This window comes from Penicillium verhagenii, assembly GCF_028828195.1.
Source record: "Penicillium verhagenii strain IBT 33310 chromosome Unknown utg000008l_segment0_segment0, whole genome shotgun sequence".
Lineage (NCBI taxonomy): Eukaryota > Fungi > Ascomycota > Eurotiomycetes > Eurotiales > Aspergillaceae > Penicillium > Penicillium verhagenii.
Window position 1 is genome coordinate 2783433 of NW_026643172.1, and position 14277 is coordinate 2797709.

Consider the following 14277-nt stretch of genomic DNA (forward strand, 5'->3'; position numbering starts at 1 on the left):
AGGAACTATGGAATCCATATATGCAGTAAGCTATGGTTTAGGCCATACTCGATCATCCGTCGTTCCCACCCTCCATTTATCACCCGGTACGACCAAGTAAGGGAAAGACAAAAAAAAAAGGAGGAATAAAAAACAACCCGATGACTTGTCACCCCTCTCTGCCTCTGAGTCACAGACCAAAGAGAGAAAGAAAACCATGACAGTGGGGAAGCGATCCCTGCAGTCTGCATAGCGTCATGCCGCATGGCCAGTCATTGACATTGACAGGAGAGGGGGCAGAGAGAGAAGAGGCGATACCGGTGTGTCGGAGTGACACCGGGGCCCGCGGTGGATGCTCTCATTGGACTGAAGGGCCCGGACCAGGTCGAACACATGTACATATGGAGTACGATGTACACCTGGCATTGCTAATCAACTGGAGCTACCTGTACCTACAGGCGGAGTAGGTACCCATCCCAAGCCTTTTGGACATATGGACTGCGTGATTTCTACATGAAGGACTTTCATTGGGGCGGTTATTTAATATTTTCGTTATTTATTATTTGAATATTCTTGTTTCTCCAGATCCAGTCATGGGAATGACTCGTACGGAGTACGCTGCCACAGACATTGACACTGCCTTCAAATGGGGGTGAAAGGGAAGGGGCTATACACTACGGGATCCATAACAACCCAACATATAGGATTGATTCGTTCTAGAATACTAAAATAAGACTAGTAGACTGCCGTGAAAACCGAAACTAAAACAAATAAACAAATCCCGTGGCCCCCTTCCCTCTCTGCCTGGTTCAAATGTGTTCGCCTTGGTAACCTCGATCCTTTCATTACCTTTCCCAGGCCATGGAGATAAAAATGTAATCCCGTACCTTTTTTGGAGGAATCAAGCTGCATTGGGCTGGAGGCGCTTCGCACTAGTCAAGCTTGGCTGGAATTTCTGGTTTCTTGCTCTTTCTAGCCCTTGACCCAGATCATTCATGAATTCTCTGCACCAGGACTAGCCTTGAGTATTGTAGACTTGCCCCTTTTCGGTGGAGCAAAACGGTCTTACCCGGATACACTCGGCCCAACTGTTCCTACTTGTTGCGTCGGGCAAGAACATTTTTCTTTAACCCCGCCATTAAGGAAGAATCCGGGCGCCCCTCTGTTTGGGTTTGATTCGGGTGGGGGAAAGAAAAGAGAAGAGGCAAAAATAAAAACAAGGAAGATGTCCGGATGAGTGGAGGCTTGGAAGCATACTCCCTACTAACATGGCAAATAAGAGAGAAGGATTGATCGAAATCATGTACCTTTTCAATGTATATGTACTGCAGGTTACCCAGGTCACGTAGATGATATATGACCTCGGGAAGAATAAAAATAAGATAAAAACAGGTCCAAGTTTCGGTCTAGATTTCATGTGGAATTTGGATTGGTATTTCTTCTATAATGCTAGCTTTTGGTTTTTTTGTTGTTCAAATGATGCTCATACCTAACATGAGCATCGGGAGGTAAAAAAAAAGAAGGGGTGGTTAGACAACAGATAGGCTCGAGAGCGCCCGAACCATCCCACTTCGGCAACAATGGTTACCATGTGCCAACGAAACAAGGAAGAAAGAAAAAGTACCAAGTCGGATAGAAATCAAAATCAAAAGAGAAAAAAAAAAAACACAAAAGATGTCCAGGGCACATGTCGGCCAGAACAGAGGGATATCATTAAGATTCAACAGGACCCAGTCACAAACAAAGACATAGACTCGTATACTCGATAAATCGTCAGGGAGCAAAAACACATTTCCCTTCCGGTCGAGTGCTTTCAAAGGAACACTCCCGATCTATCGCTCCCGGGGCAAATTTCCCCCCAGACACAAGCAGCAGACCGGGTCGCACCAAACTTTGATCAGGATAAACAGACAAAATGGATCAGATGGGCCAAAGAAAAAGAAAAAGAAGGGATCAAAACTCCAGGGGAGCCATTCCCCAAGAACGTGCAAAAGGTCGTAAGTCGTGACGAGAAAAAACCAACGAAAAAAGATCGGCGAAGCGGCTACTCGTCTTTCAAGCTTCCAACCAGGTTGCGAAGCACGTCCATGATGACGCCCTCGTCCTTGGGTTCACCACCGGGGAACGAGCTCTCAGTAGCATTGCCCACCACACGGGCACGGGCACTTCGGAGTACCTCTCGGATGTAGTTCTTGTCCTCGTAGTCTTCCATAAGAACGGCCTCAAAGTCATCGATGGCCTTGTTGGCGCGCTCAGTGAATGAGGATGTTTCCGGTGGTCCATGTGGCATAGAGGTTTGTCGAGGAGGCATATGCTGCGACTGGGAGTGAACCGGCGGACCAGGTGGTGGCGGGGGTGCTTGTTTTGGTACCTGGTGGTGAGGTTGTGCCACATGCTGATGCTGCTGCTGGTGGTGCGGCTGCTGATGTGGCTGGTGGTGCTGGTGCGACTGATGTTGTTGCTGCTGCTGCTGGTGCTGATGCTGATGCTGGTGTTGGTGCTGATGCTGATGCTGCTGGTGCTGATGCTGCTGCTGGTGCTGATGCTGAGGCTGTTGCGGCTGCTGAGGCGGCTGCTGTTGCTGCATCTGAACCGTTTGCTGGTGCTGGGGTTGGAATTGCGGCCCAGGAGGTGGGAAAGATTGAGGGGGTGGGTTGATGTGTTGTGGCTGCGAAGGTGGATTTGGGTGTGGATAGGGAGACTGCTGCGGCGGCGGAGGTCCCTGGCCAGGCCGTGGTGCTTGAGGCTGCTGGGCCTGAGCATTCTGTCCAGGTGGGTCAACTGCATACGGAGATGTATAGGTCGATGGGATAGTTCGAGCAAAGGCCGCCGGAAGGCTGCTGCGAATATTCGTGGCCATAGGGAAGGATGCGGCGGCAGCAGCAGGAGCAGGGACGGGAGTAGGAGCAGGGGAAGGAGTGGGAGCAGATATAGGAGCAGGAGCAGAAACGGGAGCAGGAACGGAAACAGGGGGAGGAACAGCGGCAGCAGGGACAGGAGCAGGAGCAGGCGCAGGAGCAGGAGCAACAGGGGCCGTAGAGGGGGCAGAAGAGACTGCAGGAGGGGGTGGTGGTGGTGGCGGCGGAGGAGGAGGAGGAGGAGGTGCTGCTGCTGCATAAGGACTAGAGTGCTGAGGAGCTGGCTGTGGTGCAGAGAAGTTGGTAGATGGCATCGGAGGGAATTGAAAGTTGTGATGCTGAGCTTGCACTGGAGGTGGACCACCGGATGGAGGAGGATATGAATGAGAAATAGGTCCCATATATGGCTGCGGAGCTGGTGCTGACATTTGCGGCGGTGGTTGTTGGGGTTGCGGCGGAGGAGGTGAGGGCCGTCTCTTCTTCTCCTTCTCGACGGAAGCACCAGGCCGGAGCTGCCATGACCATCCTTTACCATCTCGCTCTGCGTGCATGAACAAGTGGCTATTGCCATTGAGATTGTGCCGTACACTTGAAGTCCAACCCTCTGTCTCGCACTTGAAGCGGAAGTAGGGATACTTCAATTTCAATGCGCGGTAGATTTGCTTGAGCGTCATTGGGGTACCGGCTTCTGTCAAGGCATCAAAGATGAGAACAGCATAATTGTAAGGCGGCTTAGCAAGATCTTCCTGCGTGTAGACAGACTCGGGGGGATAGTTTGGAGATGGAGACCGAGAGGGTTTCCGTTTCTTGACTGGCGGAGGCTTCACGTATTCCTCCTGCCTTTGCTCTGGAGGGTATTGACCACCTTCCATGGAAGGTAGAGGATAATCCATGCCATCGGGCTTCCGCTTCTTATACTTCCTCTTTTCTGCTGAGGGCTTGACAGCCGAAGGTGGTGATTCAACTCCAACAGACTCCAGCGTGGTAGTATTTGTTGTTATTGTCTTTCCTGCCTTGATTGGTGGACGGTTCTGCATCGGTGGTGTGACACCACCATTGGCTTCCCGCTTAGCGGCTATCTTCTGCTCCCGAGCAAGTTCAGCTCTTTCACGCTTGGACATGATTCCATCCTTGGGGGGTCGACCAGGCCCACGGCGGCGGGCCGGCTGATCTCCTGAAGATTCAACGGAGTGCGCCTTTGAGTCATGGTCTTTCGTCTTATGGATATTCTTAGTCAACCCGGAAGAATCCCTGCCATCGTCATTATCGCTTAAACCGTCCATCTCATCATCAAGCTCGTGTTCTGCGTCGGCATCGGCATCGGCATCGGCATCCGCGTCGGCATCCACGTCGGCATCCACGTCAGCGTCAACCTCTACAGACTGTGGAGCTTCTTTTTCCTCTGCTGCCTGTTCTTCCAAACGATCTGCGCCAGTCTCTCCGATAGGAACATCAGGTAATAGGAATCGAATACGCACGCCTCCAATTTGGATGTAATCTCCGCTGTGTAACGGACGGAGTTGGCCTGGCGATAACCAATCGGCTCCGATAAAGGCACCATTGCGGCCCATGACCTCCATCTCGAAGAGACTCCGGTCAAAATTGTAGGCGATGCGGACATGTCGACGAGAGATACCACGGTGACCTGCGGCACTGCCGTCAATGGTTGATGGGGGGTGAATGGGAATTGTCGGACAAGAGTCAGGAGATGGGAGTAAAGCCAAGGCATCAACAGGTTTAGGGTCACCGTTTCCATCTTCAAGGGATTGCATTGCAAGGGCATTGTAGTCCGTTGAAGTAGTGGTCTGCAATTGCGCGGGATTGGCATGCAAGGGCATAGCCGATTCACCGAGAGAAGATTTTGATGATCGTCGGCTGATATTTAAATTGGATGGCATATGCGGGGGGACGTCCGGATCAAAGCCCATAATACCTCCACGATCACTGACCACACTGCCCATCATGGCAGCACTTTCCTCCCGTTTTATGCGGTTGGGTGTATGCGAGGCGTTTGAGCTCCTTGCTCGAGAGCTCCGCACGGCCTGCCGGTACTGGATTTCTCGCTGATGGGCGGCGCGTGCAGCTCGGACATCTCGCCCTAAGATGAAAGAGTAGGTGTTGCAGTAGAAATGCCCATCATCAAATTCCAACTTGGCAAACGCCTGAATGCGAGGCTCGGACCCGGCAATTGATGCCGATGCATCTTGATAACCAAGAGCTGAAAGATCAGCGCCTTGTGATAGGTAAGCAGCCGTCAAAAGCTCATTTTGCTGAAGAGCCTCGAAAGCGTTCTTCGGATTCGCTGTCAAGTCAAAAGCTGGCAGGAGCGAGGGCTGGTCCATATTATGCTTGGAGTTTAACGGATCGGAAAGAGAATCCATAGCGTCTGATAATCGATGTTCTCCCAAGCCACCTCCTTCCTGCGCAGTTGCACCGAGTCCTGCAAGGAAATCCGTCATCGGAAAATCACCGTTCGACATGTTGGGCATACCCGCGGACACCGAGGTAGGGTCTTGTGGTAAGTTCGGATCGGCGGACGTGGAGAATTGGGCGGTTAGATCGAGTGACGGGCGATTTGAGTCGTGTAATCCTCCATCCTGTTCCTCTATCTTTTGTCCGACGAAAGGCTCTGGCGCAGAAGGATTCGGCGCAGATTGATTGCCGAGGAGTTGGGCCAATAGTGCGCCGGCAGCGGATTGGGCATTTGAATCCTTCTCGTGGTCGGCCATGGCGAAGTCATGGTTATCCAACGACTCTCTTTTTATTCCAATCGGCGTGTCGGGCAAGGCCCTGGAGGCTGGGGCAGAATTATGCATGTCGGGGATTGCGGAGTCGCTTCTAGGGTCGTTCGGGGGTGAAGCGCCGTTTTGTGAGCCGCCAAAGTCGTACATGGGCGTATCGGTGCCTGGATCAGGCGGACGATGGCCCACCGCTGGCGCCGTCATGGTCTGCGACGACATGGCTCTGGAGAGGAGAGAAGGGAAGAAGCAAAAGCTGAAGTTCTCTCTTTTGGGGCCGGGCGGTGAGAAGACGATTTGCCCGACTGGTCACTGCACGTGGCCGTAGCAGAAGGATTGTTCCCTAGCGTGAATACATGCCCTGCATGATCATGGAGACGATAACTAGAGGCCACGGGAGAAACTCGAAGGATAGGGATTGGAGAGCAAAAAAATGAGGTTCCAAACTTGTTGAATAGAAAAGTTTGGACGTTGTTCCCAATGGCCCCTACACGATCCTCCGGGTCAAATTTTCTCTTCCCGCCCCGCTCCTCTCTCTCTCTCCGACTCGATCCACTGGTTTTGGGTGCCTGGCTCCTCACCGATTCCAATGATCGACTAGATACCCAACCCAATTCTTACTTCTCTATAGATCAACTGGTCTAAGCTTTCCAGGTGGTATTGAAAAACAAACAAACATTGTCCCATATGAATTTAGGGTGAACTTATACCTAATATCCCTGAATATAGCGAACAAGAGACGGTGTAAGTGGAGTTTACCCCTCTACTGATATTCGGTGGCTTGTCTCCGCTGCAGAACTCGGGACGTACAATCTACTATATCCTAATTCCCGGGTGGTCATTGCTAAAGGGGCAAAAAACCATAAAAAAATTAGACTAAATTCACACTTTCCCTACATACTAAGTCCCTGTCTAAGCCAAAGCCCAACAAAGACATATCATAAACAAGCATAAGACGAAAATAACGAAACTGCGGGGACGAGCGGAGCAAAAGCTTTTTTGGAGTAAAAAAAGAAAAAAAAATACTAAAAAAAAAAGATATGACCTGCAGGGATGTCACCAATCTTATCAAGTAGCTAACGCACACCCCTCACGAATCCTGCTCTATACTCCACCCGGGCACTTCGCATTTGAAACTTCTCCCCAGGAGGCATCTACATATTAAACAAAAATGCCCAAGGCCAAAAAGATTGACCCCAAACAGGGTCGCACAGCAGCCCCATCACCAAACCCCCCCACCATCCCCAACTGGCCACCCCTCCGACCCCTCCTCCCCGCGGCAGACCTCAGTCTCGTCCCCCTCGTCCCCGACCAGATCTACCTGATCCAGAATTTCCTATCCAGCTCCCTATGCAAAACCTATGCATCGTTTCTCGCCTCCCTGCCACTGACCACCACGCCCGGGAAACCGAAGAAGGATGAGGCGGTGCGCGTGAACGATCGCTTCCAGGTGCAGGATGCGCGGTTCGCAGAGATGCTGTGGAGTGGGACTGCGCTGAAGGAGCTGGCTACGTCGAGGTTTGCAGAAGATAACGAGGAGCTTTACTATAATGAGGACGGGGAGTATGAGGCTCCGTCGGCGGAGGAGTTGGCGGAAAAGGCGAGGGAGGTTTGGGGTGGGCAGCCGTTGGGATTGAATCCGAATATAAGGATTTATCGTTATTCGGCGGGGCAATTTTTTGCGCAGCATTGTAAGTGGGGACATCCATGGATCTTTCATGCGTAGTACTTGACTACTATATACAATATACGGTAGTATCCGAATGTTGGGACGGACATGGCTAATTTGCTTGGCTTAGATGATGAGTCCAATTCGTTGACTTTCTTGCCTCACTCTGCTACGAAGGCTCTCCCCGCGCGCACTACATGGACTCTTCTCATTTATCTGACCACTTGTTCTGGTGGCGAGACGGTCTTTTATCCCGAACCGACACGTGCAGATCGAAATCCGGAGCCGATATCTGTGGCGCCGGAGATTGGGATGGCACTCTTGCATCGACATGGAGACCATTGTATGCTACACGAGGGAATGGAAGTGACAGGAGGAGAGAAGTGGGTGCTGCGAAGTGACTTGGTTGTTGCAAGGTGATATAGGATCATACCCAGTGGGTACATACAATTTGGTTGATTACAGTTAAGCAAACTACTGGCGTTACAAGGAACGGTGCATTGAGGGAAATAGTGCTACATGGTCGCCTACATACACAATCTATGGATTGGTTCTTACCAGATAAAAATAACTTAATGCCGAGATGAATATAATGTTTTAGTCAATTTGCTTCGCTCTACCGTAGAGAGAATACAAAAAATCCAATGAACACAGCAAGATAGTATGACAAGGACGATAATAGGTACCTGTGTCAGGGAACCACGCCACACAATAAAAAGGGAACAAGAATTTGTAGATACAGGGTCATAAAGAGTGTCGAGGTCTGGGAATAGAGAGTCACGGAAAGAAAAAGAAAAAAGAAGAGAAAAAAAAGAGGCATGCGAGGATAGGAACAGAATAATTGGAGGATGACTGGGATTTCGAAGTGAAAAAATAGAAGTAACTGTATCCCACCCAGCATCACACTCTAAAATCTGGTTTCCCATGTCCTACTTCGACTTCATCGTATCGTATCACATTTATGAGTCACCGGGAGATTTCGAAGCGTCCACCTTATAGTCGGCCCGGCGCATGATATCCTCCACGGGCCCAAGCAGCCTCTTGAATCCATCCCGGCCCAAGCGGGCCACCTTGACATCGGTCTTGGCGACAATACTGGCCGCACGCGGCTTATCATCCAACAGGGCTAGTTCACCAAAGTAGTCCCCCCGATGATAGCTCTTCACAGGAGCGTCACCCTTGAATGCCTCGGCCTCGCCTGACTCCAAGAGATAGAATGCGTCACCTGGGTCACCTTCGGAGATAATGGTGGATTCGGCAGGGAACTTGATTGTATCCAGGGCGTCGGCAATCTTGGCCCGCTCATAAGGCTTGAGAGACGAGAGAAGCGGCACTTCCTCCAAAAAGGCCTCGTACATGCGGCGTCGCTGGAAGGCAGAGTCCATCAAGATTCGTCGGAAAGTGATGCGGTCCAGTGCCCACAAAGTGCTCTTGGCCTCGGTGGAAATGACGGTCGCCGCACGTGGGGAATTATACATCAAGGCCAGCTCACCAAATGAGCCACCGGGTCCAGTGCTGCTGACCTTGTTGCCCAGACCATCAGGACCAGGTTGTACTGCACCAGATGGGTGAATATAGATGTCGAAGCTGCCATTTTCCACAATGTAGAAGTAGTCGCCTGCGTCACCTTGTGAGATCACCTTGATATCCTTGGCAGGAATAGGCTTCTCGACTAGTGCATCCAGTACGGTTCTAAATTGATCGTCATCTAGGTGAGAAAATAAGAAATTCCCACTGACAGCAGTCCTAAGTCGCGCCAGCTGATCATCCGTCTTGGGGTGGTGTGGGGGCGTCCATCCCTCCGCACCAGCTGATGTGGGGTTCAAGGACTCTGCCGACACCGAGGTGCGACGACCCAGTGCATAGTTGTTCGGGAATCCCTGTCCTGCGGGGGCTGATTGAGCTCCAGGCTCGTCGTTGCCCGCGTTGCCCGCGTTGCCCGGGCCGGATGAGGGACCCGAGTCGAAGGGACTTCCCCGGCCAAACAAAGAGCCTCCAAAGGCTTGTGAACCGCTTTCATTCAGTGCGCTTCCTCCAAAAAGGGCGGTCCCGGACAGAGCGCCGATGTTGGCCTGTCGGAAGGTCATATCGGTAGGTGACGTCACCTCGAATTCCTCGTCCTCGGAGATTTTCTGAATGTTGGATTTGTCGGACTTGGTGTTGGAATGGGTGAATGGGTTTGACCCCGGGAATGAACTTTGAGCCATGACTGGATTGTTGATAGGGGCCGGAGAGGCCGCTCCGGCCACGGGTAAATTAAAAAAGAGGGGTGGGTTGAAGTATTTGTGTGAAGTTGTTGGGTAGAGTCAGGTCTTCTCCAACTAAGATAAAAAACTGGTGATTAGAACAAGAGGTCGTCGGATAGCAAATATATGACGTGGTAGTTGAGTCGAAAGGTAGAAAGAGGATGGAAGAGAAATAGGCAAGAGGGGTAGTTTAAGGCAAACAGGAAAAAGGGTGACCAAGGAGCCAGTTTAATTGAGGAATGCAGTGTGGGAAGAGTGTCCTAGACAGATGTGTCTGGCGATAGTTGAGGTCTCGGGAAAGGGCTTTGTGTAGAAGATGACTCCTGGGAACGTCTCATCTGGCGGGGCAATAAGGAGCAAGGGAGTACACACACACAACTCACACTTTTAATGAAGGTAAAGAGGAAAAGAAGCTGAAGATTCCAAAAGGAAACGACGGGCCAAGCAGGAAGGACTCGAGGTCTCGTGCAAATCAATTGGACGGGGAGATGGAAAGGGTTAGAGAAGGAGGGGTAACAGGCGAAGAGGAGTAAAGTTGGGGCGGGTTGGTCTGAGCTTCTCTCGCGTCGATCAAGCGGTCGTTTCCCTTATGGTGATCGACGTCACTCGTTCCCATCTTTGGTTCAACTAATGGATTTAGGACAAGGGAAAGATCCAATCGAATAGCTCCATGCTCAATAATGTGTGAAGGAGTCTGGTCCGCTTTAAACTATAATTACAATCAAAAGTGGGCAAGACTAGGGAAGTTTTTAATAATAATTTTTTTTTTAGAAGGAAAGAAAAAAGAAGCTTGACGTCCGAGTCTTCCAAGTGTCTTCTAGAACACGGCTGATCATTTGGCATTGGTCGCCACAACAGTGGGACGTGGTGGCAAAACGGGGGCTCATATGACTCTTGGAGTCATGCATTTAGGCCAAAGTTACATAGTAAAATCCATTTAATTATTTTTTAGCTTAACATGCCTATAAAATCGCCGTTTGCGGATACTTGGAGGATTTTTTTAATCTTGATGTGTTGCTGGAAAATAAAAAAAAATATTTTATTCTCGAAAATCTTTTATGTTCGACTCCTTCTATTTCTTTCCCAGTAGCATTGGCCTTCAAGTTGGTGTAAACGCCTATCTTACTATCTTACGTGGAAACAATTGAATCCCACCAGTTGGCATGTAGGGCAGTGCCGATCAGGTCACTTCAGAGCAAGCATATCCTTGCTCTGGCTTTGAGTTTTTCTTGCTTTAGCTTCACCTCATAGGTAGTTGGCAACGACAGCTTATTATTGAACCAATTGAAAACTCTTATACTCTTACTTAGATTCTAGTATATATACTTGATTTCAATGTTCTTTCAATATTTCTTTAATTTTTTCACAATCTATACGTAGATAAAAAAATCATTCTTAGGGTTAGGTAATCGCAGTTGGCGCCGGGTCTAGATGGTGGCCCAACGATGAAACCATGGATCTTACCACCAATCGCTGTGAAAAGCTCACTATAACAAGTACTTTTCTATATAGATGATTAATATTGTTGCTTTGGCTTGTAGTGCTCGGACCAATCGACTTTACTGGAATCTTCTCCATTTTCTTTCTTCTCCTTCTCATTCTCCTGCATTTTTAAACTTCGACTTGATAGGAAACCCTGAAGGGCCTGAACAGTCCGAACTCCTTGGCCCTGGCACTTGGTCTGTGTCACACCCCACCCGAATTTAGAGCTTGGAAGCGCCCTTCCAACTTTGATCTTCTTCCCCCTTCCAACTCTTTTACCTGAATATTATTTTTTGTCTTGACATTAGGCCTCTTTGGGTGCATTTTGTCGCAGCAATGGGTAGCTACACATTTCAATGGTGAGTTCTATGATCTATCCGAATCAATTTCTTCCGGGCGCGGGCGTCCGGGGTTGTGGAGAGCTCGAATCCATTCCCTTACGCCCCTCCGAAGTGGCACAGACATATTCCTGGATTGGTTCGCTGACTGGGCGGTTCCTCGCATTTGCATCAAGGCTTTCTCCCGCGAGTGAAGTCTTCGTTACTGGCACATTCGACGATTGGGGCAAGACAGTGAAATTGGATCGGGTGGGAGACATTTTCGAAAAGGAAGTGTCTCTTCCGATCGGAGAGAAGATTCAGTATAAGGTAGGTTTGGATCTCTTTTTTCCTTTTATCTCCCCATTCTTCTCTTTTTCTTCTGCTTTTTCCCTCTCTTTTTTTTTGCCCTATAATTCTATAGGGGATTACGCCGCAGCCGTAGATAAGAAAAGATGTTGCGGTGAGAGAGCGGGACTGCCTCAGGCCAAGAATTTACTAGGCACCAACCCCAGCTTTGTATGACGCCTTTGTTGCTTACTGACGTCACTTTCCCTTGTCCCGCTTTCCCAAAACTATAAGATCAACTTTGCGCCACAAGAGGGGGAGAACTTGTACTAACATTACTACTCTCTCAAGTTTGTTGTCGACGGAATTTGGACCACCGACAAACGTGTACGCGAAGAGAACGACCATTCCGATAATCTTAACAACGTGCTTCTACCGGAAGAGATCCAGACCCAGACTCCGAGTCAGAACCAGACCCAGACCCAGACCCAAACCGAACCCTTTGATCAGAACCAAGACACCACAACCCCCGCCACTGCAGTTATGTCTGGCGTGACCCCTGACTCCACTACCGCCATCCTGGCGGCCAATGTCCCCAAGGAAGAACAGAATGGTCACCTCCCGGGCGCTTTTCCCGACACCCCCGGACAAGAGTCCGAACAAATCTTCTCTGTGAATCCAATCCCAGCATCCGGTGGATACGGGAACCCGATCAAACTGAACCCTGGCGAGAAGGTCCCCGACCTCAGCGCGATCCATGGCAACACTGTCAACTCGACCGTGAAACTGGACAAGGAGTCCTATGAAAAGAGCGATAGCGTGCCCCTCAGCAGCGCTGGCACCCAAAGTGACACCGCCGGCCCCAGCGCTTTCACCTTGCCCCCCGTATCCAGAAACCTCATCCCCGAATCTAGTCTGCCTATGGGCGGTCCTGCTCAACGTGCTGCCACCAACGAACAAGATCAATTCCAAGCTGGAGGTCCTGCGCAACAGGCTGCCATGGCTGACCCCGGTTTCACCATTCAATCTGCCCACCCTTCATCCACTACCGCTGCACTGGCCGCGGAAGTTCCCTTGGAGTCAGTGAAGGAGAACCAGACAAATGGCACTGCTCCTGTGAATGAAGTCCCCGATGTAGTGAAGGAGTCTATTAGCGAGGCTCAGCAAGACCCCGAGGCCACAACTAATAAGGAGGCCGTGGAAGAGAAAAAGCTGGTTGAACAAGAGCTTGCCAAGAAGGTCGAGGTGGACGAGTCCACTGGCGCCCCTGCCCCCACTGAGACCGCTGCCACTTCCGCCAAGGCCCCTGGCCCCACCGCTGCTGGTGTCACTGCTGCTCATTTGTCTTCTGGTGGCTTCGACTCTGCCGATGTGTCCCCGACCTCAAGCCCACCCCCGGGCCATGCGGCGCCTACCTCCGCTCCTGTTACCTCCGCGCCTGCTACTTCTGAGCCTGCCACCTCCGCGCCCAAGACCACTGAACCCGAAACTCAACCGACAGTGACCACTGGTGCAGAGACTGCCCCGACCCCCCAAGTCAGCTCTCCTGCCAAGCAGACTACTACCGGTGCTAGTGCCGGAAGTGTTCACAAGGATGAGAAGCACGCTGATAAGAAGAAGCACCGCCTTAGCGGGTTCTTCAACAAGCTCAAGGAGAAGCTGAAGTAGAGATTCTCCGTGGATATTCTTTCTCTCGGTGATTCTTCTCGTTCGGAAGCTGGGACACGTTCAAAACCTTTTAGATATTGAACATTCAGTGGTCTACTAAGTCACTGGGAAATACTTTTGCTTGTTTTGTTATTGTTTGGGGCTGTTCCTTGCCTTTTGATTTGCTGTCTTTTTTTTGTTTGTGATTGATCGTTTCGATCTGGATACCTCATTTGCACGCACTGCCGCATTGTACTCCAGCAAGCCTTATTCTGTCTTCCCCTAATAGTGCTTCTTATTCATCGAATGAATTATCTATTTCATCCTCATTCGTCAAGGCCCTTGTGTACTAGTAAATAGTATGTATGATCTTAGTACGTATACGTATTCAACAACAAGTATGTAAAAGTCGTCCAAAAAAATTACCCCAAACTCCAACTCCGAGAAAGATAGAACTCCCAATCAAGTCAAGTTCAACTCAGCCTTTATGACCACAAGCTCGATGCATGTGGGCATCAGAACGGTATAGCATTACTGACTTTCCCATTCAGTTTGACCGGGTATCCCAACACACTACATATGAATCAAAGTTCTATATTAGCAATATTCCCACCAGTGCATCTTGCGAAGTAAAAGGTAGAAGCATACTCTCTCCCAGTCTGTGTGCATCCACAACCGCAAAAGATCGAAGCGGGCCAGCAAACGACCTATATTGAGAGATTAAGGGTCAGTCTCGACTCTCCAATAGCATTCACGCAGTCTAGGTATATTTGACTCCAATTTCACATACAGCCGCGACAACCGTACAGCAGAATCCTAATTGAAGAGATGGGGATGTCAGTTGATACACATTGCAGCATGTATAGTAGGGCAATGGGGGGGCGCAATGCGGGCACGAGCATTCCTCAACTTACCGAGCGTCGGCCCGACCACCTTACAATGACACGGATTCTGATCGGTGCCGCATTGGAAGCAGATAGGTAGGAATGGGATGAAAGGGACGTCGCACATTGCGTTGGTGAATTGGGATGGGGTTTAGGTGTGCGAATGTTG

The 14277-nt window shown here is 50.2% G+C and overlaps 6 protein-coding genes across 6 annotated transcripts; 2 read left to right on the top strand and 4 right to left on the bottom strand.

The window, feature by feature from the left end:
* Nucleotides 1–2023: 2023 nt before the first annotated feature.
* N7466_009020 (uncharacterized protein) lies at nt 2024–2290 on the bottom strand (the record flags this gene model as incomplete). The annotated part of the gene is made up of 1 exon (XM_057168409.1): nt 2024–2290. One exon carries the CDS (start codon nt 2288–2290, stop codon nt 2024–2026), a length of 267 nt encoding a protein of 88 aa, XP_057019040.1.
* An 811-nt stretch (nt 2291–3101) lies between these two features.
* N7466_009021 (forkhead domain protein) lies at nt 3102–5797 on the bottom strand (the record flags this gene model as incomplete). The annotated part of the gene is made up of 2 exons (XM_057168410.1): nt 3102–3322; nt 3370–5797. The coding sequence occupies 2 exons, from the start codon at nt 5795–5797 to the stop codon at nt 3102–3104; spliced, it is 2649 nt and encodes an 882-aa protein (XP_057019041.1).
* A 949-nt stretch (nt 5798–6746) lies between these two features.
* N7466_009022 (uncharacterized protein) lies at nt 6747–7664 on the top strand (the record flags this gene model as incomplete). Its single annotated transcript, XM_057168411.1, has 2 exons — nt 6747–7266; nt 7375–7664. The coding sequence occupies 2 exons, from the start codon at nt 6747–6749 to the stop codon at nt 7662–7664; spliced, it is 810 nt and encodes a 269-aa protein (XP_057019042.1).
* A 539-nt stretch (nt 7665–8203) lies between these two features.
* Nucleotides 8204–9451, bottom strand: N7466_009023 (cyclic nucleotide-binding domain-containing protein; the record flags this gene model as incomplete). Its single annotated transcript, XM_057168412.1, has 1 exon — nt 8204–9451. The coding sequence occupies one exon, from the start codon at nt 9449–9451 to the stop codon at nt 8204–8206; it is 1248 nt and encodes a 415-aa protein (XP_057019043.1).
* Nucleotides 9452–11328: 1877 nt separating this feature from the next.
* N7466_009024 (carbohydrate-binding module family 48 protein) lies at nt 11329–13245 on the top strand (the record flags this gene model as incomplete). The annotated part of the gene is made up of 2 exons (XM_057168413.1): nt 11329–11619; nt 11929–13245. The coding sequence occupies 2 exons, from the start codon at nt 11329–11331 to the stop codon at nt 13243–13245; spliced, it is 1608 nt and encodes a 535-aa protein (XP_057019044.1).
* Nucleotides 13246–13755: 510 nt separating this feature from the next.
* On the bottom strand, nt 13756–14235 carry N7466_009025 (uncharacterized protein; the record flags this gene model as incomplete). Its single annotated transcript, XM_057168414.1, has 3 exons — nt 13756–13797; nt 13873–13931; nt 14139–14235. The coding sequence occupies 3 exons, from the start codon at nt 14233–14235 to the stop codon at nt 13756–13758; spliced, it is 198 nt and encodes a 65-aa protein (XP_057019045.1).
* Nucleotides 14236–14277: the final 42 nt, after the last annotated feature.